This window comes from Dipodomys spectabilis, unplaced genomic scaffold, assembly GCF_019054845.1.
Source record: "Dipodomys spectabilis isolate Male_0828 unplaced genomic scaffold, ASM1905484v1 ptg000187l, whole genome shotgun sequence".
Lineage (NCBI taxonomy): Eukaryota > Metazoa > Chordata > Mammalia > Rodentia > Heteromyidae > Dipodomys > Dipodomys spectabilis.
The window spans coordinates 10,831,417-10,857,078 of record NW_024870864.1 but is presented as its reverse complement, the minus strand read 5'-3'; the positions used below and the strand labels follow the sequence as shown (position 1 = coordinate 10,857,078).

The following is a 25,662-nucleotide window of genomic DNA, read 5'->3' as shown; positions in this document are numbered from 1 at the left end:
GTTCACTAGTGGTGCACACCTGTAATCCTAGCTACTCAACAGGGAGGACCTAACGATGACAGTTTGACATTCATCTGGGCAGGACAAGCCATGAGATTCTTATCTCTAATTAACCACCAAAAGGCCAGAAATTGAGTGTAGCTGTAGTTCAATTGCACCAGCCTTGAACAAGAAAATCCAAAATCATAGTTAAGCCCTAGTATCTAGTATCAGCACACATACACACACACACACACACACACACACACACACACACGAAAAAAAAGATGCTGGGAAAATTAAAACCTATATGTACTCACATTCTTCCTCCTATCCTTCTAGCTTGATCATGTCCTTTAAGTTTTAAAAAATAATTAGTTTTTTTTTGTGTGTGTATGTGTGTTCTTCCCTCAAGGTATAACCCCTGTTGTCACTGTATTTGATTCAAGTAGCCTGCATCTTGTATATACATTTTTCTAATTTGGGGAGAGGAAGGGAAATAACAACATGCTGAAACAATGATACAGGTTGACCTATTGTAACAATGAGACATACAAGACACTGTTGAAAATGAACTTTACAACTTTGGGGGGGAATAAGGGAGGAGTTGGGGAGGTGGGGAGGGAAGGATAGTAAGGGAAAAACAAAGGGAGGGTAACAATGCTCGGTAGGAAATGTACTCATCACCTTACTCATGTAACTATAACCCTTCTGTACAGTATCTTTACAATAAAAATATAAAAATTTTTGATTCAAAACTCATCTCCTGAAGAAAGCCTTTGATCATTCCTGATTGATTGCTTAGACAACCCCCCTCCAGCTCTCGAACACCTCTTGTCCACTGACTAATCACCTCTTGTTGAGGTTTTATGCTTTTTCTTGAGGAAACTGTCAGATAAGAGGAGAAGATTTTCTCCTCTGGGATAACCCACTAGGATGCAGCAGTTAGGACATAGCTGGAAGACAAGACTGAAGTCAGGCCCTGTCTGATCTCTGATGACTCATCTAGAATTACATTGATTGCAAATAGTAAGACAATCATTTAAAAGAACCAATGCACTCTTTCTTTTTATTTGTTGTTTTTGTTTTTGTTTGTTTGTTTGGTCAGTCGTGGGGCTTCAACTCTGGGCCTGGGTGCTATCCCTGAGCTCTTCAGCTCAAGGTGAGCATTCTACCATTTGAGCCACAGTGCCACTTCCAGTTTTCTGGTGGTTAATTGGGGGTACGAATCTCATAAAAATTTCCTTCCCTGAGCTGGTTTTGAACTGCTATCCTCAGATCTCAGCCTCCTGAGTAGCTAGGATTACAGGTGTGAGATACCCGCTCCCAACCCAATGTACTCGTTCTACCATTTGGAGAAATCATTGTATTATTCTTAACAAATTTCCCAACAGCTTTCCTTTAAAAAAAAAACACACAACATGGCTTTCAGTGCTTTTAATTTTAAAAGTAACTTTATTTCTACACAAGACAATGTTCTGAGTATACTTTTCAGGAGCTGCCTAATCTGGAAATAATTGGTATGCTGCCTATAGGAGAAAGACAAACAGGATATTATGCACAATGACAGAGCAAATCTTACAAGGCTCTTCTCCCACATGGAGGGAAATATATGACATGGGTTTGCAATTTAGGTAGTAATTAAAGCAGACAGATAAAGGACTATCTTTTCGAAGCAGTTACAGAGCCTGCTTGCCATCTCAAGAAGTTTTGTCTTCCTTCTTAGGAAAGGAAGAAGACAGGCTATTAACACTTCTGCGTTTTTGTTTTTTTTTTTTTGCAACACTGGTTTTTTTTTTTTTAAAGACACTTAAAATGGTCTAGTATCACAAGATAACCATGTAATTAAAGTGCTTAATAGTTAATTGGGCTTCTGGTAATGAACAGATTTATATGAGATCAAGGCGATTATTTAAAAGGCAAGGACCCTGTGCGTAAACTTGATGATAATAGCAGTTTTCAAAGCAGACTTCGTGAGTACTGATGCTGTACATCTGACGGCTGTTTTTTTTTCTTCCCTGATGGGAAACTAATTGCTCATCACACCCCAGAGAAATCATGCTCTCTAATGGCTAATGCAAACTTGACAAAATAACAAATCGAAAAGGTGATTTGCTTGTATAGTGTACTTCTCTGGAGTCAGATAGTGTTTACTGAGTAGCTACAGTGACAGTTGGCATGTGCATTAAAGACTAGAATTTATTACCAATTCATCAAAATCTCTCTTTTCTAGATCATGTTTTTTATGATGTAAAATAAAACAAAAAGGAAATCCTAAAGGAAAAGCCACAGGGTATTTCTTTCTCCCCTCCTCACTAACAGTTATTTGGCACACAAGTCTGTTTTAAGTTCCTCTTACCAATCTTCCAAAATCTAAAGAAGCTAACAATTAAACATTTTGGAAAGTGTTAGGTGCCAATGGCTATAATCTTAGCTACTCAGGAGACTATGATCTGAGTATCTAGACTCTAAGACACCTTGGGCAGGAAAATCTGAAAAATGCTCAACTCCAGTTAACTCCAGCAAAATGCTGGAAGTAGATGTGTGGCTCAAGTGGAAGAGCACCAGCTTTAAGAGAAAAGACTAAGGGACAAAACACAGGCCCAGTGCTGGCACAAAAAGAAAGGAGGGAAGGAAGGAAGGAATCGAGGAGGGAAGGGGAGGAACAGAGGGAGGGAGGGAGAGAGAGAGGGAGGGAAAAAAGAAGCTATGAGTCACACAAAAGTGAAGTTTGGGTCCTCCTAAACTTGTTTTGCTGATTGCCAGATGCCAGCAAGATGGGGAAAGAGGTGTAGATTAGAAAAGCTGTCCTATGAGATCTGCAGTACTCTGTCAATGCCTGGGCTTATCCTGGAAACACAATGTCTTAGGAACTAGATAGAGGCCAGCACCCTAGAATTCTTTATACTTCATAGCACTCATTCACGGTTTATCTTGCTTGGCAGAGATGATCTGCCTGGAGTCCTTGTCTTGCTAGAAGGATCTCAGTTGTGCTCCAACCTCACTCCACCCTTTGGTCATTGGGTACCTCTTCATTAGCTCAAGTGACCTAGACTACTTCACAATGAGTGACCAAGCCAACCCTCCTCCATGTTCCCACAGTAATGAACTTACAGGCATCTGTGGAGAATAGAGATATGGCTGTTCCCCCCATGCTGTCTTCAATATTGATGCCATCAACATTTCAGGTTCCACATCCATGAATTCAATCAACTATGGGTAGAAAATACTTTTTTAAAGAAGCATCACCTGTGTGCTGAACATGCACATACCTTTTTTCCTTACCATGATTTCCGAGATAATACATTATGATTATTACTTTTGTCACATTTATAGTGTATTAGGTATACTCCAGAATATTCTGGAGTATTCTGGAGGAGTATGGGGGCTCTATGCAAACACTACAGTGTTAACCTAATCAGATCTCAATTGTTATGGACTTTGGTGTCTGTTGGAGTCCTATAGGTGCTAAGGAATGACAGTGTGCTGCTTCTTAACTCTCCCAGGGCACAAGGAGCAGATGCAGTAGAAAGATTCATGAACACCAGGCCCCAGAGTGGTCAGACAATAAGAGCAGATTCAGATAGCCATCCCTAGCCCTCACTGCCACCTAGGTCCCTGTCCTCAAACCCTGATTAATGGAAGTTATCCAGACAAAAGGCAGAGGTTGGGAGGTGAGAAACTCTTCCTTTGTTCTCTGTTTTTTCCTCTAGTTTTTCCTGCAGATATCAGAAGGGAGGCCATATGCTGAAGGTACATGACACAGGCATCTGCCCTGTGTTTATTCTATAAACCTGACCACCTCCCTTCTCCTCTGTGAACAGTAATATCTACAACTCAGAACCACAAGAAGACTGCTCAGGGGTGGTGATGGGCAGGAAGCAGGTGTCTAATCTTTTTTTCTTTCCAAAGGCCAGGGTGTATGTGGTCTAATGAAGCAAGATCTCTATACAAATACAGAAAACACTTCTTGCCACCTGATGGCAACCAATTTCCTCAGCTCAATGTTTTCAGTAACTGCATGGTGCTACAATTTAAACGTGTCCTTCCAAAGTTCACACATTAGAAACTTCATCCCCAAATCCATATCTTAATGGTGTTTGGAGGTGGAGCCTTTGGGATGTAATTAGGTTAGAAGAGGTCATCAGAATGGTACCTCCATGATGGCATTAGTGGGTTCACAAGAAAAGTAAGAGAAACTTGTGCTAGAGTATTTGCACCATGGATTCCCTCTGTCATTTTACAATGCAACACTAGGTCCACTCCAGCTGTTTTTGGCCTTGCTTTTAAACTACCCATCCTCCCGAACTAAGAGCCAATAAACCTCTTTTTTAAAATATAGATTGTTTAGTCTCTGGTATTTTGTTATTTCAACAGAATACAAGCTAAGACATTCATTATCTTTTGTTTCATTTGTTTATAGACATATGAGTATAGAAACTTTTAGGAATATAAATGTAGATCTGTTCAAATGTCTATGGGCAATAGTTAATCTATTAATTTAGCTATAGTATATGCTATAACATAATATATGCACTTAGATATTCTATTTTCCACATTTTTATTTCCTAGTTTATATTACCTTTGCATGTGACTATTTAACATAACTATTGTTGTTGGTACGTATGTTTTATTTTCCATTTCACATTTTCCATATATCTACATTATACTTTTATATTCCCAACTATTGCAAGCATCAACATGGAACCTAACAGGAGTTTCTGTTCAATTGGAATAGATACTCTTTATTTTTATATTATTAGTGTTGGAAGAGAAGTGTCATGATATTGACATCACTTGTAATGAGGTGCTAATCTGCTTTTTCCATGTCAGGCTTCCCAGCAAACTGTTCCTGAATTCTTTTAGAGAATACCTCTCTCACTCTACCTCAGGCTTCAGGTGCTAGCATGTGGCCCAGGCCAATCCAATCACTGTACCCAGTCCTGTGGACCATAGTAACTGGTTTAAGGATGACTTCAGTTTCCCACTTGAGAAAAGATTGGCCAATTATTCACTTTCCTAAGCAATTATTAGAGTAAGTGGTAAATTCTTGTTCTTCAAAAAGGGTTTGAGGGCTGGGAAGTTGACTCAGTGGTAGAGTGCTTGCCTTGCATACATGAGGCCCTGGGTTCAATTCCTCAGCACCACATAAGCAGAAAAAGCTGGAAGTGGAGCTATGGCTCCAGTGGTAGAGTACTAGCCTTCAGCTGAAGAGCTGAGGGACAGCACCCATGCCCAGAGTGCAGACCCCACAACTGACAACAAAAAAGAAAAAAAAAGAAAAAGGAAAAGAAAAAAAGTTCTCAAACCTTTTTTTGTTTGTTTTTGCTTTTATTTATTTATTTATTTATTTTTTGGCCAGTTGTGGGGCCTGAACTCTGGGCCTGGGCACTGCCCCTCAGCTCTTCAGCTTAAGGCTAGTGTTCTACCACTAGAGCCACAGCATCATTTCTGGCTTTTTCTGTTTATGTGATGCTGAAGAATTGAACCCAGCGCCTCATGCATGCAAGGCAAGCATTCTACCACTGAGCCACCTTCCCAGCTCTGAGAACTTTTTTTTTTTTAATGAAGCAGATACTTAGAATTTGTAGGCCAGGGGGAAAAATTGAGAAAAAAATATTTATTTATTTATTTAAACTGCTGGTACTGAAGCTTGAACTCAGGTCCTGGGCACTGTCCTTAAGCTTTTTTGCTCAAGGCTGTCACTCTACCACTTGAGCCACAATTTAACTTCTGGGATTTTTGGTGGTTAACTGGGGATAAGAATCTCATGGACTTACCATGGTGAAAATGAACTACACAACTTATGGGTGAGGATGGGAGGGGAAAATTGGGGGAGAGTATGGGAAGGTGTTATTGTGCAAAAAGAAGTGTACTCATTACCTGACTTATGTAACTGTAACCACTCTGTGCAATACCTGTATAGTAACTATTTTAAAAAGTTAAAAAAAAAAAAAAACCCAAAGAATCTCACAGACTTTCCTGCTCCAGCTGGCTTTGAACTGAGATCCTCAGATCTCAGCCTCCTACATTTGGACTTATCACGTCCAACAAAAGCTTTTTAATGCATTGCTAGAAAGAATGGGAATACACAAAATTCCCTTACTTGTACCAAGGTCTGATAAATAAACACTGTGAGAACTAGAACCTGAGGTTCAAACATATCTGCTACAGATTTGGGTAGAAACAAAGGTATTTTTTCTTATTTTTAATTCTGACAGCATGAAAAGTGTGTGACTGTGGTTTAGACATTAGCTGTGACTGATGATTAAATAGCACCACACAGTTTAAGTTTTACATGCAAGAGTTGTTCTACTTTGTAATTAAGAGATGGACTTATTAGAGAAACATTAGCAAGTCTGAGATAGAAAATAATTTCCAAAGCCATTCAGTGTTTGATAATGAGCTTAAGTGCAGTTATTTTTGTTTAGAAGTTTAATAGTCTTGACCTCAAAAAGGTGTACTGAAACTTTGCCATTGGCTAGCCACTGAACTGATAAATACTGGGCTAAATTGTGATGTAGAGATGGGTGAAAATTTCCCCTCTTCTCTCTGAAGTTTCACTGAGATGAGCTGATAAAGACAGACTGAAAGGGAGAAAGAGCATGTTAATGTATTAGAAGGAGAAAATTTCCAGAATTGTGAATACTCACAGCCCAGCATGATTCAGGAAAAGTCAGGGAAAGATTAAGGAATGATGGTGGTGGTGGGGAAAACTACATGCTTAAAAGGCATACCATTATTTGGGTTGAAGTTTATTGTATGTAGAAAAGCCAATGATTCGTAGATAATTCTCCATGTGATTAAAATTGAGGACAATGGTATGTGACAAATCTTCAGCACATCACACCTACTGCTGAAGGCTAGGAACAGCTTGTGGGACATTTCTCTTGGTGACTGTGTGTTCATACCTATTGCTAACTCACAACCTCTGTGTTTGCAACCTGCTGTTTGTGACAGTCTTTATCATTTGAGGTGACACATTTTAAAACAGGCATTCGCATTTTCACCAAAGGCAATTGTCAGCATGTCCTAACTTGCATTTGTTTATGGTATTTGGTTCTGAAAAAAGAAAAAAAAACAGGGTGAAATTACAAGGGAAGTTTAGTTCATAAACCCACATGAAAAAGGTGCTATTGAAATTGACTGATAGTACTAATTGCTAGAGTTATCATTGCTCTCCATCATTAATCTGAAAGGTTTAAAAAGACACTTTGTTACTATCCATGTTTATTGCTGGAAGAGTCGGCAAAACTCTAATGAAGTCAAAATTAGCCATGATAACAATTACTAATATTTATTGACTGTCCATTAGGTGACAAGACCTGCATTCTTTTATACATTGTATCATTAATCATTTCAGCCATCTGAACAGGGTTCATTTCTCAGTCAGTTTTATAGATGAATGCACCAAGGGCTTAAGTAATATATTCAGAAACACATCAGTTTCAGGTTAGAACTGGAACGTTGACTCATGTGTGCTATTTCCTCCTGTTATGTGACAGCCAGCCATCTTTAAAGGGAGCGTGATGTGTAAGTCTTCATTGTGTGAGACTTTAGTCTAAATTTACTTTAAAAAAAGTCATTAATGTTTTTCTCTTGATAAGTTGAATATAAATACCTCTTCACAGTAAAAAGGAATACACAAGAATATGGTGATGAGACAGATTCTGGAATGCAGGCCATCTTCAATATAATCTACTTTCATATCTTTGTCACAGTTTATTTCATGACAACATGTATAAGTCACAATGATATATCACATCCCCTGTTTCAAAAAATAGTATTCGATAAGGATAAAGGAAAGGCTTGATGCTTGACCTCTCATCAAAATGCTTACGATTAATCAGTCTAGTCAGATATGTTAGGTTTTTTAAAAAGAGGTAGCCGAGTAAGAACAGCACCAAGCTGAAATAGGGTTTCTCCTATTCCATCCTGTAATGTTTTCAGAGTGTCTGCTTTGACTCCGAGGTCTTTGATCCATTTGGAGTTGATTCTGGTGCAGGGTGACATAGAAGGATCTAGCTTTAGTTTTCTACAAGTAGTTAACCAATTTTGCCAGCACCATTTACTGAAGAGGCTGTCTTTCTTCCATTCTATTGTTTTAGCGCCCTTATCAAAGATTAGATGGCTATAGGTCTGTAGGTTCATTTCTGGGTTTTCAATTCTATTTCATTGGTCCTGAGGTCTGTTCTTGTGCCAGTACCAAGCTGTTTTGATTACTATGGCTTTATAGTAGAGTTTGAAATTTGGTATTGATATTCCTCCAGCAGTGTTCTTTCCGTTGAGGAGTGTTTTAGTTATTCGGGGTCTTTTATTGTTCCATATGAATTTTTGGATTGCCTCTTCTATTTCCTTGAAGAATGACGTTGGAATGCATTTAATCTATCTTGAGCATTATCCTCTAGGTCATTCTGGGACTGCTCTGTAGCTTGTTTATGTGGAGATGGTGTTGGGGTTTGTTGATTGGCCATGTTTCATCTGTTTCTGCAGTTAGTTCTACCCATTTGGAGACAAGAACCACACTGGTATGACAGTAGGACAGTCTTTTAGGACCAGAGCCAACCCAGTGTTGTGTAGAAGTATAGACTTTAGGGTTTCAGAGTTATAGGTAAGTGTTTTCCTATTTAGCTCTCTTTTTCTTTGCTTGGAGGATATTGTGGCTTCAGGGTCGAGATTACATATAGTTGTAACTTTTGAGACAATCTGGATTTTGCTGATAAGTAGTCTGCTCCTTAGAGTTAACAAGATGGGTCCCTTGTACTCAAAATAGTCAAATGGAACCAATTTTGTAGTCAAATATAGAACAAAATGTAAGGTGAGTCAGGTAAAAACCATTAGGGCTCAATGAGCTGGAGCAGATGGAGAAGTGTAGGGTTAGGATTGGAGAGATATGAATTTAAGTTCAGAAGAGAACTTGGATATAATGATAGTAGAGGGGTAAGAACAGCTTAGGGGAGGGGTATATGTAGTAGGAAGAGACTTAAGACCTTGTTACCAAGTGTAAGAGGTGGAAAATAACTCTAAGAAAGGTTATGTAGGGAGTAGCTTAGAGAGTTAGATGAAGATAAGAAAAAGAAGTTATATATAAATGTATTTGAGAGACTTGCTGAGATTAGAAAAAGATTATTCAGATATTATTGGAGAGTCACTTAATCTAAGTTAACTCCTGTAATTATTGTTTACACACATAGAAAGAGGCCTTACTTTTTGTATAGAACTAGACAGGGTAGCTCTGATGGAGTAGTAGTATAATGTGGAGAGAAAGGAGAAGAAGGGGAGAGTGAGAGGAAAAGGAAGAAAAAGCTTACAAATTAGGAAATTGGAAAGTGGAAGAAAAAAAACAAATAATAGTGAAAAATAGAAGCTTTAAGTGGAATAGCAAATCCTAAATCACAATACACATAAGTAACACATAGAAATGAAAACAAACATCAAACGATCAGACATAAAAACAAACAAACAAAAACAACTATAAAAAACTAAAGAGCAGGTTTTTCAGGTTCTTTGGGACAGCTTTAGTCTCCCCTTAGTCCTCAGAGCAGATTCCTGATGGAACCATGTATGCCTTGCTGTAGTCCACTTTCCTTGTGGCTCGGTTGGGAGCAGATGGCCTTTTGATGGGGGAGGGTGCCTGATTTCTAGAGTTCCACTCTAAGGCCTGGTGGCAGGGTGTTTTGAGGGTTTCAGGTTTGTAGACTGCTATCATAGGCCTGGAGCTGTGTTCCCAGGCTTTCCCAGGTGGCCACAGGAGACTTAGGAACAGAGCTTATGTCCATGTTCTGTTCTGGTGTGAGCCTTCCCTTTTGGAAGGGGACTTGGGCCAGAGGGATTTGAGATCACGCAGGGAATTGCCACCCCTGGGGAGTGGACCCAGTTGGGTTACTCATGAGGTCTGTAGCTGGTAGTACGCTGGACCACAGAGCCTGTGCTGTGGTGGGTAAGATGGAATTGGAAGGTTCTCAGGCAGAAGGTCTGGGTGTTGGCAGGTCCGCGTTGAGGAGAGGGGTGGCTCTGCTGATGCTGAAAGGTCTCCTCTGTGGCGGCCTGGGGAGTCCTGGAGCTGGGAGGACTGTATGGAGGTTGGTGCAGCAGGCTGGTGTGGACAGTGGGGGGGGGGGGGTGGGCGTGCTGGTCTGCAACAGAGGCAGTGGGAGGTGACAGGTGGCCATGGGCAGCCTTGGGGGTGGGTGTGCGCAGCTGCTAGGTGTGTCAGCGGAGATGCTTGCAGCAGCTTATCAAGCCTCCTATTTATACTTCCATTGCAAGTGAGATGACAGGTATTCACCACTCTGCCTTGCTTTTACTGATTGAGATGGGATCTTGTCAACTTTCTTTTACAGGCTGGCTTTGAACTTTGACCCTTGGATTTATGACTCCTAAGTAGCGGGGAATGCAGTCACAAGCCCTCAAATTTGGTTAGAATTTGTGCTTCTTTATTTTTTATATATTTTTATTGTAAAGTTACTGTACAGAGGGGTTACAGTTACATGATCCAGGTAATGAGTCCATTTTCTATTGAGCATTGTTGCACCTTCCTTTGTTTTTCCCCTACCATCCCTTTCCTCCCCACCTCCCCAACTCCTCCATCCCCTCTCGCACCGCCACCCCCCCTCACACACACAAAGTTGTAAAGTTCGTTTTCAACATAGTGTCTTGTACATCTCATTGTTATAACAGGTCATCCTGTATCCTTATTTCAGTATTTTGTTATTTTCCTTCCCCTCCCCAAATTAGAAAAATGTATATACAAGATGCAGGACACTGGAATCAAATACAGTGACAACAGGGGTTGTACCAGGGGGAAGAACATAAAAAAGAAACAAAAAAATCACATAGTACATTATAAGTACATTAAGAAGAACAGCAACAAAGATAAAACCTCTTGTTCTTAACAGATGTCATGTCCAGGCTTCCTTATAGGGCTTCTAAAGGTGTTCCTTTTCTTTCATCTGGTCATTGCTTCTTGTGGATGGATGTCATTGCACCATGGGTTTTTTTGTCTTTTTCTCTATGGTTTGCTTTTGTTGCCCCCATTTTCCCACACTTTAAAAATCTGTCCTTTCCTTTTCACCTTTCCTTCATTTTTTCTTGTACTCCCTATGTTTCTGTTTTCTCTTTCTTTTCTTTCCATATATATTTGTTATTGTAAAAATACTGTACAGAGGGGTCACAGTGACATGAGTAAGGTAATGAGTACATTTCCTATCAAGCATTGTTACCTCCTCCTTTGTTTTTCCCTTACCATTCCTTCCCTTCCCACTTCCCCAACTCCTCCCCCAACAAAAAACCATGAAGTTGGTTTTCAACATAGTGTCTTGTACATCTCATTGTTACAATGGGTCAACCTGTATCCTTTTTTTTTTTATTCAACCTGTATCCTTATTTAAGCATTTTGTAATATCCCTTCCTCTCCTCAAATTATAAAAATATATAGACAAGATGCAGGACACCGGAATCAGATACAGTAAAAGCAGGGGTTATACTGTGGGGGAAGAACATACAAAAGAAACAAGAGAATCATATAGTGCATTCTAAATACATTAAAAACAATAGCAAGAAAGAAAAACACTTGTGTCCCTGTCTTGGGGTTCGTTTTGCTTAACATCATCTTATATGGTCATATGTTCATAGCTTTTGACCTTTCTTGCTTGTCTTAGACATATACTAGTTATTGCAAATAAGGGAAACCATGGGACCTATGTTTCTTTGGGCCTGACTTACTTCACTTAGTATCATTTTTTTCCAAGTCCTTCCATTTCCTAACAAATGGGGCGATGTCATTCTTTCTGATGGAGGCATAGAATTACATTATATATGTATATATATATGTATATATATATATATATCACATACAGTCATAAGCCACCAAGTTTGGCTAGAATTTGTGCTTTCTTTTTTTGTGAGTGGGGGGCTGAACTCTGGGCGTGGGTGCAGTCCCTCAGCTCTTCAGCTCAAGGCTAGTGCCCTACTACTTGAGCCACAGCACCACTTCTGGCTTTTTTCCACTTAGGTGGTACTGAGGAATCGAACCCAGGACCCCATGCTTGCAAGGCAAGCACTCTACCACTGAGCCAACTTCCCAGCTTGACTTTGTGCTTTTTTGAACTGCTGTTCTTTACTGGGTTCTGTTTTCCTTAAGCTTGTATACTAGCTCAACAGGCTTTAAATGTTGGCCAGGCGCTGGTGACGCATGCCTGTAATCCTAGCTACTCAGGAGGCTGATATCTGAGGACTGTGATTCAAAGCCAACTCAGGCAGGAAAGCCTGTAAAAAGACTCTTATCTCCAATCAGCTACCAAGAAATCTAAAAGAGAAGCTGTGGCTCAAGTGGTAGAGCACTAGCTTTGAGCAAAAAAGTTTAGGGACAGTACATAGGTCCTGAGTTCAAGCTCTAGGACCAACACACACACACATACAGAAAGAGAGAGAGTGAGAGAGAGACAGAGAGAGAGAGAGAGAGAACGTGTCACCCATTTTCTCTGTATCTTCTCTTCTGCTCTACCTCCTCAGCCTGTCTATTCTTTATACTTTTGTTTTGTGCCTTAAACAATCCCCTATTTCAGCATTCAGATTGTCCACATAACTTAAAGATGAAGATTTGCTGCCAGCACATAGTTTGTGCCTTTGCCTCACATGGGTAATATAACAGCAATTGTCAAGCTGCACATGAAGTATGATAGAAAGTAACTGATTTGCATGTGTCCAAATGAAAGTTGTCTTTCCAAATCTTCACTTTGAGATTGTCTGCCCATCTATTTTAAGAGGCTCTTTATATTTATGCCAATTACCTTCTCCCACATGTGACTCAATTCAGTCACAATCCCACCTTCCTTTGACTCCATCCTTGACTGTGTGTTTTTGACAGTGGAAAGGGAGGACATGTGGAAGCAGACTGTTTTGTGTAGGATTTTTCATGCATCAGCTGCTTGCCTGCTTGAAAGTGCCTTTGTAAGTGGTAATTGGTTGTGCACTAGAGAAGCTAATCAGAGCAAATCTAATTGCAATAGTTCCACAGCCCATAATGTATACAGAGAAGTCGTTTTCTTGCTAACTTGTCTTTCATTTTCCCACTGGATCACTCCACCCCATGCCCACTCCTAGCCATGTGTAGTATGTATTCCTGTCCAGTGCATGTACTGACCAAATACATTGTCATGGAAAACATATGCATGCAGTTACTATGACTATTTCCTGCCAGGTAAAAATAAAGTTTGTTGAGAAAGGGGAGACATTTTCTGCTTCCTAGCACAACATTGTGTGGACTAGCATTTGCTTCTTAAGATCCTATGGGAGTACTGGCATTTGCATCCACACTTGAAGGTGTCATTCTATGTCAAAAGGATGACTAAGTTGGGCAGGTTTCCAATTCACTACTGCTTATCACATGGTGCTCTGGGCAAAACCCTTGACTGGCTTAAAGGAACTCATCACTAATAGGCTCTAACCCAGGTCCTTACCTCAATCCATGGTGCAGGATGGTCATAAGCTAGATTAAAGAAACACTGCCTATGAAGGCTTTTGCTCAAAGTTCTCTGTTTAAATTATCTTTAAAACTGGTAGTGGTATATTTTTGTTTATGTTTTTGTGCTGGTATTGAGGCTTGAACTTGGGGCCTGAGTGCTGTCCCTTAAGTTTTTTTGATCAAGGCTGGTGGTCTATCACTTGAGCCATCATTCCACTTGTGGTTTTTTTTTTTTTTTCAGGTTAATTGGAGGTGTCTCATAAACTTTCCTGCCTGAGTTGCCTTCAAATTTCAATCCTCAGATCTCAGCCATCAGAATACCTAGGTATGAGCCACCAACATCTGGCAAAACTGGTAGTTTTAAAGGTGGGGGGTAGCTCACGCTTGTAGTTCTAGCTACTCAGAGGCTGAGATCTAAGGATCAAGGTTTTAAGCCAGCAGGGGCAGAAAAGTCCATGAGACTCTTACCTCCAATTAAATCAGCAAAAATCTGAAAGTAGAACTGTGGCTCAAGTGGAAGAGCTCCAGCTTTAAGCAGAAAAGCTAAGGGAGAGAAAGAGGCCTTATAGTTCAATCCCCCAGCCACACTACCAGCATAAAACATAACTAAAAACCAACAACAACAATGAAATCAGAAAAACACAAACTCAAAATCAAAAACAAAACATTTCTTCCTTCAAACCCACAGCATGTTCCCACTGACTGGGTTCTGGAGCCTTTCCTACTTAGAAATTCTGACAGTTTTCATAAGAAAAAAAAGGAAGGAGAAAAGGAAGGAAGGAAGGAAGGAAAGAAGGGGGGGAGGAAGGAAGGAGGAAGGAAGAAGGAAGAAAGGAAGGCCAGCTGGCCAGTGCTGCTTAGGAGTCTGAGATCTGAGAATCAAGGTTTGAAACCAGCCATTTCCCAGGCAGGAAAATCTATGAGACTTTTTAATCTCCAATTAGCCAGCAAAAAGCTAGAGGGGGTATGTGACTCAAGTGGTAGAGCACTAGCCTTGAGAGAAAAGGCTAAAGAATAGCACCAGACCCCTGAGTTCAAGCCCAGTAGTGGCATAATAGAACAGAAAAGAAAAAGAAAGGAAGGAACAGAGGACAGGAAGAAAGAAAGAAAAAACCTGAATAGATTTTCAAACATTCTCACCATAAAAAATAACCATGTGGGATAATGAATATATTAATTAGATAAGTTTAGCAATTCTACAACATATATATATATATATATCAAATATGATCTTATATGTCATACATATGTATAATCTTTATTACTTTAAAAATTAATATAATGGAGGGAGGTGTGGCTCAAGTGGCAGAGCACTTGCATAGCAAGTACAAATCTCTGAGAACAGACTCTGGGACTGCAATATAAATAAGAAAAAAATTATTTGGGAATATTATATTTTTAAAGTAGCAACAATTGCAACCCATAGAGTTATTGCAAGAATTAAGTAAGATAACATTTTAACAGTCTTTGGCACATTGTTGAAGTTGTACAATTGCTAGTTTTCTCCCTTCTTTAGGCTTTTAACACTTTAGGAGAGTAGGCATATTATGATTCATTTTTAAATTAGCCTAAGTGTCAACAACACTGCCCTGTAACTAGTAACTGCTTAAAAAACATTGTTAAGGAAATCATTGGAAGAATAAAGGGTTGAAAGCAAGGACAAAGTAGGGGTAAGGACATGGGTGTGGGATGGGCTGAGTGAAAGAAAAAGCAAAGAACCCAAGGAAGAGCTCAGAGACCCTCTTCGACACATTAGACATGTTCTTACTCTTGCCCACTGAACTCTAACTGGCTGACATCTAGGTCTGGGGGCACCAGCACCTTCTGGCAATAATGATGGCAATTAGTATTTCAGCCATAGCTGCTAATGGCATTCCCATACACTTCATTCTAGCCAGAGGTAGGGGGCATGGGGAGGGGCAGACAAATTGGCAACAATGTCTAGTGGCAGAAAAAAAACAGTCAAAAGTCTGGGTTTTGTGTAGAAATGGCACCTATGCCACAATATAGGTCTATTTATCTGGATCTATTTTTATCAACTAAAACCTGGATACATTTAAAATTTGCTTAGAACTTTCAGTCTGATATTGTCATTAGGCCAGCAAAACCCTTTCTCCCATCTCTGCTTCTCATCTTTAAAAACCAAGGGTTGGTGTACATTGGGAAGAGCACAGAGGCCATCTTCTCTAGTTATTCTTCTTTTCAAAAATCACAGATGAAAAGGAATGTCAATGAAAAGGAAAGCAAGACTCATAGACAAAACAGTTCCAAATAGCTCTGCTCAAGAGCCTGGTTCCCCTTTGGAAACTCAAGACTTGGCCTCCTGTGCCAGGTGCTTTGTCACAATTCAGCCTCCTTGAACACCTGAAAGATAAGGAGGTGATCTTCTTGTCAGGAGACAGCATGAATAGTAGTGGGAACTGCTTCCCTTGTTTTCTCCATTCAACGATTATCCATGTATTTATGGGGAAGTGAGCAATGCAGAAAGGACAAATCAGAGTCATTGGCGCAACATTTGTGCTTAGGAGTTGAAAGGATGGGAGACATCAGTCTTTTCATTTACCAATAGTTGGGTTGTTTATCTTTTTTGGAGGTTTCTAATAACGCAGAAGTAGAGTGTTCAGTGGTTAAGTTTAGCAAAATGGGCTCCAGGTTAGAGGGGGTCTGAGACCATGATCCTAAGACTGCTCCCAGGAGCCAAAGATTAGCACCTCCTAATTGTTTGGGAGCTTGGCATAACACTGATCTAAGTGTATCTACTTTTCTCTTGCTCAGCCAGCTATCTGATGATGAACTACAGATACCTGTATGTCATCCTTCGACACATTGAGCTTCTGATAGAAATTAAATCTGGTACCTGATATGTAGGTACCATGACCAGTACAGCAGCACATTTCACCCTGTAATGGAGTAGTCGGCCCACAGCCTGTTGTCAGTGGCTTACGTTTGCAACCCTAGCTACTCAGGAGGCTGAGATCTCAGGATAACTGTTTGAAGCCCCCCAGAACAGAAAAGTCTGTGGGCCTCTTACCTCAAAACACTGGAAATGGAACTGTGGCTCAAGTAGTACCGTACCAGCCTTGAGCAAAGAAGCTATGGGATAGGACCATGACCTGAGTTCAAGCCTCAATATAGCGCGCACACGCATGCACGCACGCACACAGACACACACACACACACACACACACACACACACACACTAATGGGCGTGGCAGAGTTTGGTCTAATCAAAGACATCCGTCTTCTTAGTTTTTTCTCTGGGTGGACAAAATGCTAGTTCATCTTCCCCTTCCCTTTGGCTGATTTATCCTAAATGTATGTGACGAGGACGACTTTTTATATTAGTAATCAGACATTTTATCTTTAAAAGAAGGAAATCCCAGTGGAGCAGGACGGAAATGCTGCCCCGTCGACACTGGCCTCACTTGGGGAGAGGGGTAGTTAGCATTTTCACCGCTCTGGCTTCAACTCCAGCAGCCTCAGAGCTAGGCAACTCTCCGAGAGCACCATTCAAAGAACTCAAAGCCATAAATGTTTTGTTTGCTGGCAACCCAACGTGCCCCCCACTGGGTCATGTTCCCCAAACTCCTCGACTACTGATCCCACCTCCCAGTGAGGGATGCGCACCTTAGCAACTTGCAAAACCCTAGGAGCCCCGGGCGCACAGCGCCGCTAGAGGCGCGGGGAAAACATGCCCGCTCGCGCATGCGCGCGCCTCGGCCCCTCCCGCCCTCACCGCCAGTCTTGAAAAATCTTGCAGCCAGCCTCAGCCACAGCGCCTGCCCTAGAGGAGGCGGGGAGGGTGGGGTGCTGGCAGGGGCGGGGCTGGATGAATGGGCGGAGCTGCGCGCGCGCAATGGGCCGACCGGCAGGAAACCCGGGCGCTCGGGGGCGGGGCTCTCGGAGCGGCGGGGGCAGGGCTGTCCCCGGCCGCTGCCTTCGCCGCCGCCGCCGCGCATTGTGCAGCAGGCGGGCCCGCGCGGCAGGGCGCTGGACGAGTGCGGCTCCCGGGTATGGTGAGCAAGACTCTGCTGCGCCTCGTGTCTGCCGTCAACCGCAGGAGGATGAAGCTGCTGCTGGGCCTCGCCCTGCTCGCCTACGTCGCCTGTGAGTGCGCGCCCGTGGAGGGCCGGGGAGCTCCATTCATTTCCCCGCACGGCAGCGGGGACTGGGGTCGGGGAGCCCGCGGTGGGCTGTGCGGGGGGTGGGGGGAGGATCCGGGCGGCCCTCTAGCCAGTGTCCCTTCCTGCCCGGACGGTACCTGCACTTCCTGCCTCCACCCCTTTCCACGCTTGCAGCGAAGCTGCCGGCCAGCTTGGGGCGCAGACCCGCGATCCTTTAGGCCCGGACGCGGGAACCCTGTGGCAGGCGCAGGGGCCTTTGCCTGGGGCACGGTGACTGCGGGCCCCGCGCAGCGGACGCGGATCTTGCGGTCCTTGCACGGAACCCTTCAGCTACACTGCTGTCCATTCCCCCCTCTGCCCCCCACCAGGTCCCAACTTGGGTCCCGGCCGGCGATTCCAGAGAGGCGCGCGCGGGGACACCCGGCCACGCCGCCGCGTTAAGGAGGATAAAAATACTGTTGCCATTGGCAGAGTCCCCGTGCCGAGTGCTTGCTCCTCGGGAAAATTACTCAGCATGTAACTCCGGGGGTGGGCAAAGTGTTGTCAGCTTCTCCTCCTCCTCCTCCTCCACCGCACCCCCCCCCCCCCCAGCCCCGGGCTGCGCTCGGGTCTGCAGGCTTACCCGCACCCCTGTGCCAGGTGTCCCCCTGGGCACCCCTCAGGGTCATCGCACTGGAGATCCGGCTGGGCGTGGGTTCGGTGTGCGGTTCTCCTTTCTATGCCCACTCAGCCTGCTGCCTGAAGAGAGGGCGGGAGAGCCACGGTGTAGGCGGGCAGGTGGGGGAGGCCCCTCTGGCTTCCAAGAGGTGGCAGAAGCTGTCCTTTTAAAAACGATGTATTAGTCGGGAAATTGCTGCTATTAATACTTCCCAAAGCACCAAAGTTGGACTAAAAATAGCTCCCAGCGTGAGCTCTTTTTGAATCCTGGCCACCCAGATAGACACCTACTGAAATAAAACCACTTGCTAAAGGGTTTGAGTAACCGGGGGTCTGATTCCCAGGTGAAAATGAGTTCAGTTGGTAGAAAGAAGACCTTGAGTAGGATTTACCCTGTCCACTAAAGCCCAGCTATTCGCAGCATGTGGAGCCATTTGACGCTCCAGCAGGACTCCTGGGTGCTGGGAGAAGTTTCTGGCTGGGGCTTCGAATAGATGTTAGATTTGAGTAGTTTTGCAAAGACGAGCGAGTCCTGGAGAGAGAGAGAGAGAGAGAGAGAGAGAGAGAAAGTTGAGACCCCCCCAAAAAAACCCTTACAGTCGAACAAGAGTGACAGTCTTATTATAGCTGTCTTTATAATGATTATTGTAATAAAAATCCTATCATTACAATGATCGTACCTACATTTATGGGGCTTTTCTCATTCCACAGTTCACTTCCCTTGGTTTTGTTGTCCACTGAGGTAGAATCCCCTTTGAGCTGTCCATGCACATGTTTTTGACTGTTGTGAAAATCTGGTCCTCCACAAGGATGAAGTCTCACTGTCTTTCAGCTGGTGAAGTACTTAAGGCAGTGCTTAATAGCACATTGGAAAGCTCAGTAACTACCCAAGGGATTAAACTGAAATCCATGCCAACTTACTGGGTAACTTGCACGCAGAGATCCAACTCGTGTTAAGTTTGTTGTTGTTGTTGTTGTTGTTGTTTTGGTTTTCTTTGCCATTACTGGGTCTTGAACTCAGCGCCTGGGTACTTAGATTTTTCTCTCAAGACTAGTGATCTACCACTTAAGCCGCAGCCCCCCTTCTGATTTTTTAGTGGTTAATTGGAGATTTTAAAAGTCTCTCAGCTTTCCTGCTGGGCTGGCTTTGAATCTTTTTTCTTTTTTGTTTTTTGCCTGTCGTGAAGTCTGAACTTGGGCCTGGGCACTGTCCTTCAGCTCTTCAGCTCAAGGCTGGCGCTCTACCACTTGAACCACAGCTCCATTTCTGGCTTTTTTTTTCTGCTTATGTGGTGCTTAGGAATCATATCCAGGGCCTCATGCATGCAAGGCAAGTACTCTATCATTGTGCTACCTTCCCAACCCCAGGCTTTGAATATTGATACTATATCTCATCATCCTGGGTAGGTAGGATTACAGGCACTTACTTGGCTAGTGTTTTTGTTTTTTTAGGTTGTTTGCAGATTGAAAAGCCAAGTGGGTCCCTGCAAGGTTTGTAGTCATAAGCCCTCTGCAAAGCTTGTTTGGCTCAGTAGTCTTCCTGCCACCACCTCTCCTACCCAGAAGCAAGCCCTTGACTTCTAGCTCATTGTTTATTATTATTATTTTTATCATTGTTCTCCTGAATCACAGGCTTCCTGACTTCTCAGTCATAGATATATGGAGTGACTTTGTTCTCACAAGCTTCCTGATTTCTCAGTCATATATACAATGTATGTAGTGATTTTGTTCTTTGGAAGATGACTGTTTGTTCTCCCTTTATGACCACTTAGTGTTTCTTTGTATGACCGTAAATGCTACAGGTCATGAGCCATGACCTACATTACTTTTTATTCTCTCTGGAGCTAATAAGTTGATATTCTATATTTTACTGTATTTGGTGTTTTTTGTAAAACTGTATTTACTGTATTTGGTGGTTCTGGGGTTGAAGCAGGTCCTTGTACATGTTAGACAGGCACTGTACTACTTGAGCTATACCCACAGCCTTTTTTGCTTTATTTGTTTTTGAAATAGGGTCTGAGTTTATTTCCGGGATAGTCTGGATCACAATCCTATTGATGCTTCTGAGGCAGGAGGAATAATAAGCACGTGCTACCATGCCCAGTTGTTGGTTAAGATGGGGTCTCAATAACTTTTGCTCAGGCTAACCTTGAACTACCCACTTCTCCCTATCTCCACCTCCTTAGTAGTTAGGATTACAGGTGTGAACCTGTAATTACACTTGACCTTTATTTATTTATTTTAAAATTTGCTTTGCTTTCTATGTACTATGGCTGAATAAGTCTACACTTCTTTGCATTTGTCTTTGAACAGGCTTTTTGCAAGCACCAGGACATCCCTGATGACCCACTTTCCAGAACTTGCCTGGGGACCCTGTGCCTCAGCCCCGCAACTGCCCGGATCTATTCACCTTGGGGGGTTTATTTCTTGACTTTCTTATTTTACTCCCTGGTTTGGATTGGGACATGAGGTAAAATGTGAGGTTTTATCCATAGTGGTTTTTCTGACTTCATACTTGATGAACTGATCAAGTAGCATTCCAGAAAAAAGTATTTTCAGTATTTCTAAGGTATTGTTCCATGCCCACCAGGCTTGTTGTATAGTAGAGGAATTTCAAGCCAGTGTTTGCCTTTCTGAAAGATTGAAGGCTCTTCTATGTGTCCCATGTAGTTTCTGGGCATCACTTATTTCCATCCTGTTGCCTCTGTTCTTACATGACTGTTCTTTGTCTTGCTTGGTGGTCTTATCCAATCACGTCATCCAGGTTGAACCCATGTCTGCAGGGAGCTGAGCTGGCCTACTACCTCTTACTCCTGGGCCCTGTGCTCTGTCACAAATGCAAGTTGTTGCTCCTCACCCCCTCCCCCTCCTTTTTTTTTCTTTTTTAGTATGGCTTGGTAACTTACTACATTCAAGACAACAGTGCTTGGTATACAGAGGACCTTCCCTCCCTTTTTCTCCAGTCCACAGACCTAAATCAGAAGAATCAATCTCTTCATGATTTCTGGGACCTTTCTACTTTCCTTTGGATGTTTCTTTTGCAGTTTCTAGAATTATTCTCTGTTTTTTCCCTTTCCTGAAAACTTTCCCCTTTTCCCTTTCTCCTTCCTCCTTCCCCCTTCTCTCTCATGCACTTTCTCCTCCCTCCCTTCTTCTTTCTTCCTCCCTCCCTCTTTCCCTCTCTTCCTCTCCTCCCCTCTTTCTTCCATCTCTTCCTCTCCTCTCCTTCCCTTCCTCCCTCTGTCCCTCCCTTCCTTCCCTTCCCTTCCCTTCCCTTCCCTTCCCTTCCCTTCCCTTCCCTTCCCTTCCCTTCCCTTCCCTTCCCTTCCCTTCCCTTCCCTTCCCTTCCCTTCCCTTCCCTTCCCTTCCCTTCCCTTCCCTTCCCCTCCCTTCCCTTCCCTTCCCTCCCTCTCTCCCTCCCTCCCTTCCTTCCCTCCTTCCCTCCTTCCTTCCTTCCTTCTTCCCTTCCTTTTTTCCTCCTTCCCTCCCCACCAGCTCTTCTCAGGGCCTTGCTTAAGGCTGGAATTCCACTGCTTGAGACACACCCCCACTTTGGCTTTTTGTTGGTTAGTTGGAGATAAGAGTCTTAGATCTGTCTGTCCAGACTGGCTTCAAACCTTCATCCTCAGATTTCAGCCTCCTTAGTAGCTATGATATTCAGATTTGAGCCACCAGTGGGCCTAGTCTGCTCTGGAACTACTCTATTGTGATGTAGAGTGGCCCCAAATCAATGCATTTATTTCCTAGTTTCCAGTATTTTAAAGTTGTAGTTTTACTCTCTAGAATTGCCCTCATCTTTGTGTTTGTACTCTTGTCATGTCCATTCAGTTTGTTTTAAAATTTCCAGTAGTCATATCATTGTCCCTCCGCCCCCCCCCCCCCTTCACAGAATAGAAGAAAAATGATCTTTTCTTTGTGCTTGCATTCTTTTAATGTTACTTTTGCCTGCTCATCTTTTTTCCCATTGAATGGTCGCTGTCCTCAGGGTTGGTGTTGGAGATCTGAGATTGTTTGCTCCTACCTCAGAGTGGGAACTCTGGAGGCAGCTCTGGCTCAGGAGAGGACTCTCCTGATCTCGGTGCTGAGTGCTGTTATGACCAGTTTCCCTGCCTTCTTCTGCCCGAATGGGGACAGGGCTGTAGACCCAAGTAACAAAATCTTATCATGCCATTTGGCTTGGAACTCCCCAGTCCAGAGATGGAGCTGCTGGTCTTCTGTCAGGATGGGACTTAATCTTGGAAGTTGTGCTTGAAATCAGACTGCCTCAGCTACCATCTCTCTCACATAGATGTGCCAGGCTCGCCCAGTGCTTGGCCGTTCCTAGGAATAAGTCAGCTGTTCCCATTGCTGGCTTCTGATCCTATCTTCCCAGAACCTCTCTGCCCACCTACCGTCTTCTTTCTACCTTCTATCAGTGTTGTGTTCCTGTCCCTTCAATAAGAATACCCCCCAAAAAATATTCAAGGAAATTTCTCACATTTAGTAAGGCTCAGGAGCTATTATACTAATGATGACTCAAGCATGACTTTTCAAATGTGCAGTTTTCCTAAAACTGTTCAAATTATGTAGAAACCAGACCTCAGACTTTGAATTTGGATCTTTGTCAGGCTGATGATAAAACAGTTGGTTTCACTCTGGGATGTTGAGTCACAAAGGGCTGCAACCCAATCAGTTTTGGGCTCACAGGGGAAACTGCTCACTCTCTGCATTGTGCAGTACTAATGAGCGGGGATGTAAGATTTTAGGTGGGTTAAACATATTTTCTGTTAAGGATAATTTCCAGTTTGTTGAATCTACTGTGATGTAAATCCATCTTAACTAGAGGGGTACTTTTAATTAAGACTCATAGCATCAGAACCACTGTCAGTTAACAGGAAATTTGAGAAATTCTCTATAATTCTTTCTCCTCTTAGACTATTTTGCATTAAGGATGCATAGTTAAGAGCACTTGTGCTCAGCTATCATATAAACCTGACATGGGGGCGTGTCCCTATAATCCCAGCACTTAAGATACCGAAGAATTGGGACTTCAGAGTGAGAACAGGTCTCAAAAAAACCCCAAATTACTTAACATAATATCTTTCTATGCCTAATCCAATTTAGGCTTATGTTATTCTTTTTTTATTGTTCCTTTTTTTTTTTTGGTGCAAACCATTAGGTGGTTTAAAAGCCAAACCAGCAAGTTTCACTCAGATGCCTTCTATCTCTATCCCAATCTGTTTCCTTTTTAGTTTGAGTTTAATTTAGTAGATAGAGGCAGATAGGTGTTTTTTTTTCTTTTTTGGGGGGGTCCAGTTGTGGGACCTGAACTCTGGGCCTGGGCGCTGTCCCTCGGCTCTTCAGCTTAAGATTAGCACTCTACCACTTGAGCCACAGCACCACTTCTGGCTTTTTTCTTTTTGCTTATACAGTGCTGAGGAATCGAACCCAGGGCCTCAGGCATGCAAGGCAAGCGCTCTACCACTGAGTCACCTTTCCAGCCCCAGATAGGTGTTTTCTGTGATCTGCTTATATTTTTGCCCATCTTTCTGCTGGGTTGCCCTTTACCCCTCATTTTTAAGAAGTCTAAATATGTTGAGGATGGTAATGGTCCTTAGTGATGTTTTTTTTTTTTAAAGCCTAGTATTGTCAAAGAACACAAAGAATACATTTGATCTTTGTACCTGGCTGGATTTCCTAAACCCTTGAAGCCTCAATGTCTTCTCTTACCAAGAGAACCTCTTCTGATAACACCTATTTGTGAGGCTGGGGCCCTAGACAGACTCAGGTTGGGGTGGGAAAAGCCCACCCTTTTGATTTCAGAAGTGTTCTGTAGAAGTAGGCTTAGGACCTGAGAATCTTCATTTTCAACAATTTCCCTGTATAGTTCTTGTGGTTTGTGCTAGGCAAGAACACCACCACTGAGCTACTCTCCTGGGTCCCTATAGTGCTTAAGAAACTGGTCCTGCTGAGTGCCAGGTAACTTGTGAAAGAGAAAGGAGACAGGAGACCTTCAATGAACAGGACTACCCTTGAGGCAGGGCTATTGAGAGGACATTTAACACATGACTAGGGCTTGGACAAGGGAGTTGAAGGTAAAAAGGAGGCCTGTGTGGAGGCTACATGGGGAGCAGAGTTCTTGGGGTCCCAAAGGCAGAGCAAGGAAGGCTGACCCTACAGGAAACTTAGTTCAATGGGATGAATGGACATTTGGTGAGAAATCAAGCATCCTAAGAAAGGAGATTTTGATGACCATACTTGAAGTCTGCAAAGTATAATAACCACTTTTGCATTCTGGGCCTCTGCATGGCTGAACAGTGCGTCTTGCTCTGTGCCTCTCTGTGCCTGTGTGCAGGTATGCTGGTGGATTTTAGCCGACATATATTTTGCTGTATGGACCAGTCTGTTCTTGACTGTGAAAATTCATCTGGTGAAATCCTTACCCTAAAGCATTGGCATTAGGAAGCTGGACCTTGGGAGGTGAGCGGGTCATGGGTTGGAGCCTTTCTGAGTGGGGTCATTTCCCAGGGAAGCCTTGCTGCTTCTGCCATGTAAGGACCCAGCAAGAAGTTCTATTTGTGAACAGGCAAGCTGGTCCTCACTAGTGCCTGGTTCCTGGGCTTCCCAGCCTCAGAGCTAGGAGGTAGAAGGTTCTGTTGTGTATAAGCCACACAGTAGGGTTTGCTAGAGCATCCTGAGCTGGCTCAGACAGGCAGGTCATCAGGAAGGGTCTATGGTGAAGTTGAAGGCTTTCTCCATAGAGAAGTGTCTGTAGGTGAGGTCAGATAGCAGATTACTATGTGCACTAAACCTCCATTCGTGTTGTCTTCACCTTTCTTCTCTTGCTTTATGTTCTACAAATGTGACGGACTTAGGAATTACCTGAGGAGTAAAGGTGAGGAAGACAGCTTCAAGGTTGACCCTTTGCAGCCAAGTGGGAACTCCTAGGTGGAGGGAATTTGAATTTATCAGCCAGTTTCTTTTCAGTTAAGAGTTTCAGAGTTTCTTTAACCAAAATAAATAACTACATCAGAAAACATTTGGACTTCTGTAAAGCAGGCTTTTTTAGAGGGAGTCTGAATGTGTTAGCAAACCCAAACAGTTTTGTCAGGGTGGTGAGATCTTGGAGTGTTATTCATAGTATCTTTGCATATTTTTATAGCATTTTCAGAAATGCTGTAAAATTGAGAACAGAACATACTGGTTCTAATTGACATAAATACTGTGCATTCTTGGCGTTCACATATGTATTTGTCTTTAAGATGTCAGCAATAAAAATTGGAGGGGTAGATGGCTCAGCTATAACCAAGTAAGGGAAGCAGGCTAATCTGATACCCATCCAGGAGACAGTAATATGTGTTTCTTGTAAATTATCGTGGGCTGTGAATATGGGGGTCCTTGGAAATTGGGTTCACAGCAAAACTGGCTTGTAGCCAAGTCAGGGTCTTCCTTTTTTCC

At 42.8% G+C, this 25,662-nt stretch overlaps 1 protein-coding gene across 2 annotated transcripts in view; it reads left to right on the top strand.

The window, feature by feature from the left end:
* The first annotated feature begins 17,372 nt into the window (after window positions 1-17,372).
* Window positions 17,373-25,662, top strand: part of Uxs1 (UDP-glucuronate decarboxylase 1) — a 99,389-nt gene continuing 91,099 nt past the window's right edge. For both annotated transcript variants that reach the window (XM_042695494.1, XM_042695493.1), the window contains exon 1: window positions 17,373-17,551. In XM_042695494.1, coding sequence (XP_042551428.1) covers window positions 17,458-17,551 — 94 coding nt within the window. In that variant the 5' untranslated portion in view covers window positions 17,373-17,457. The remainder of the gene's footprint in view (window positions 17,552-25,662) is intronic.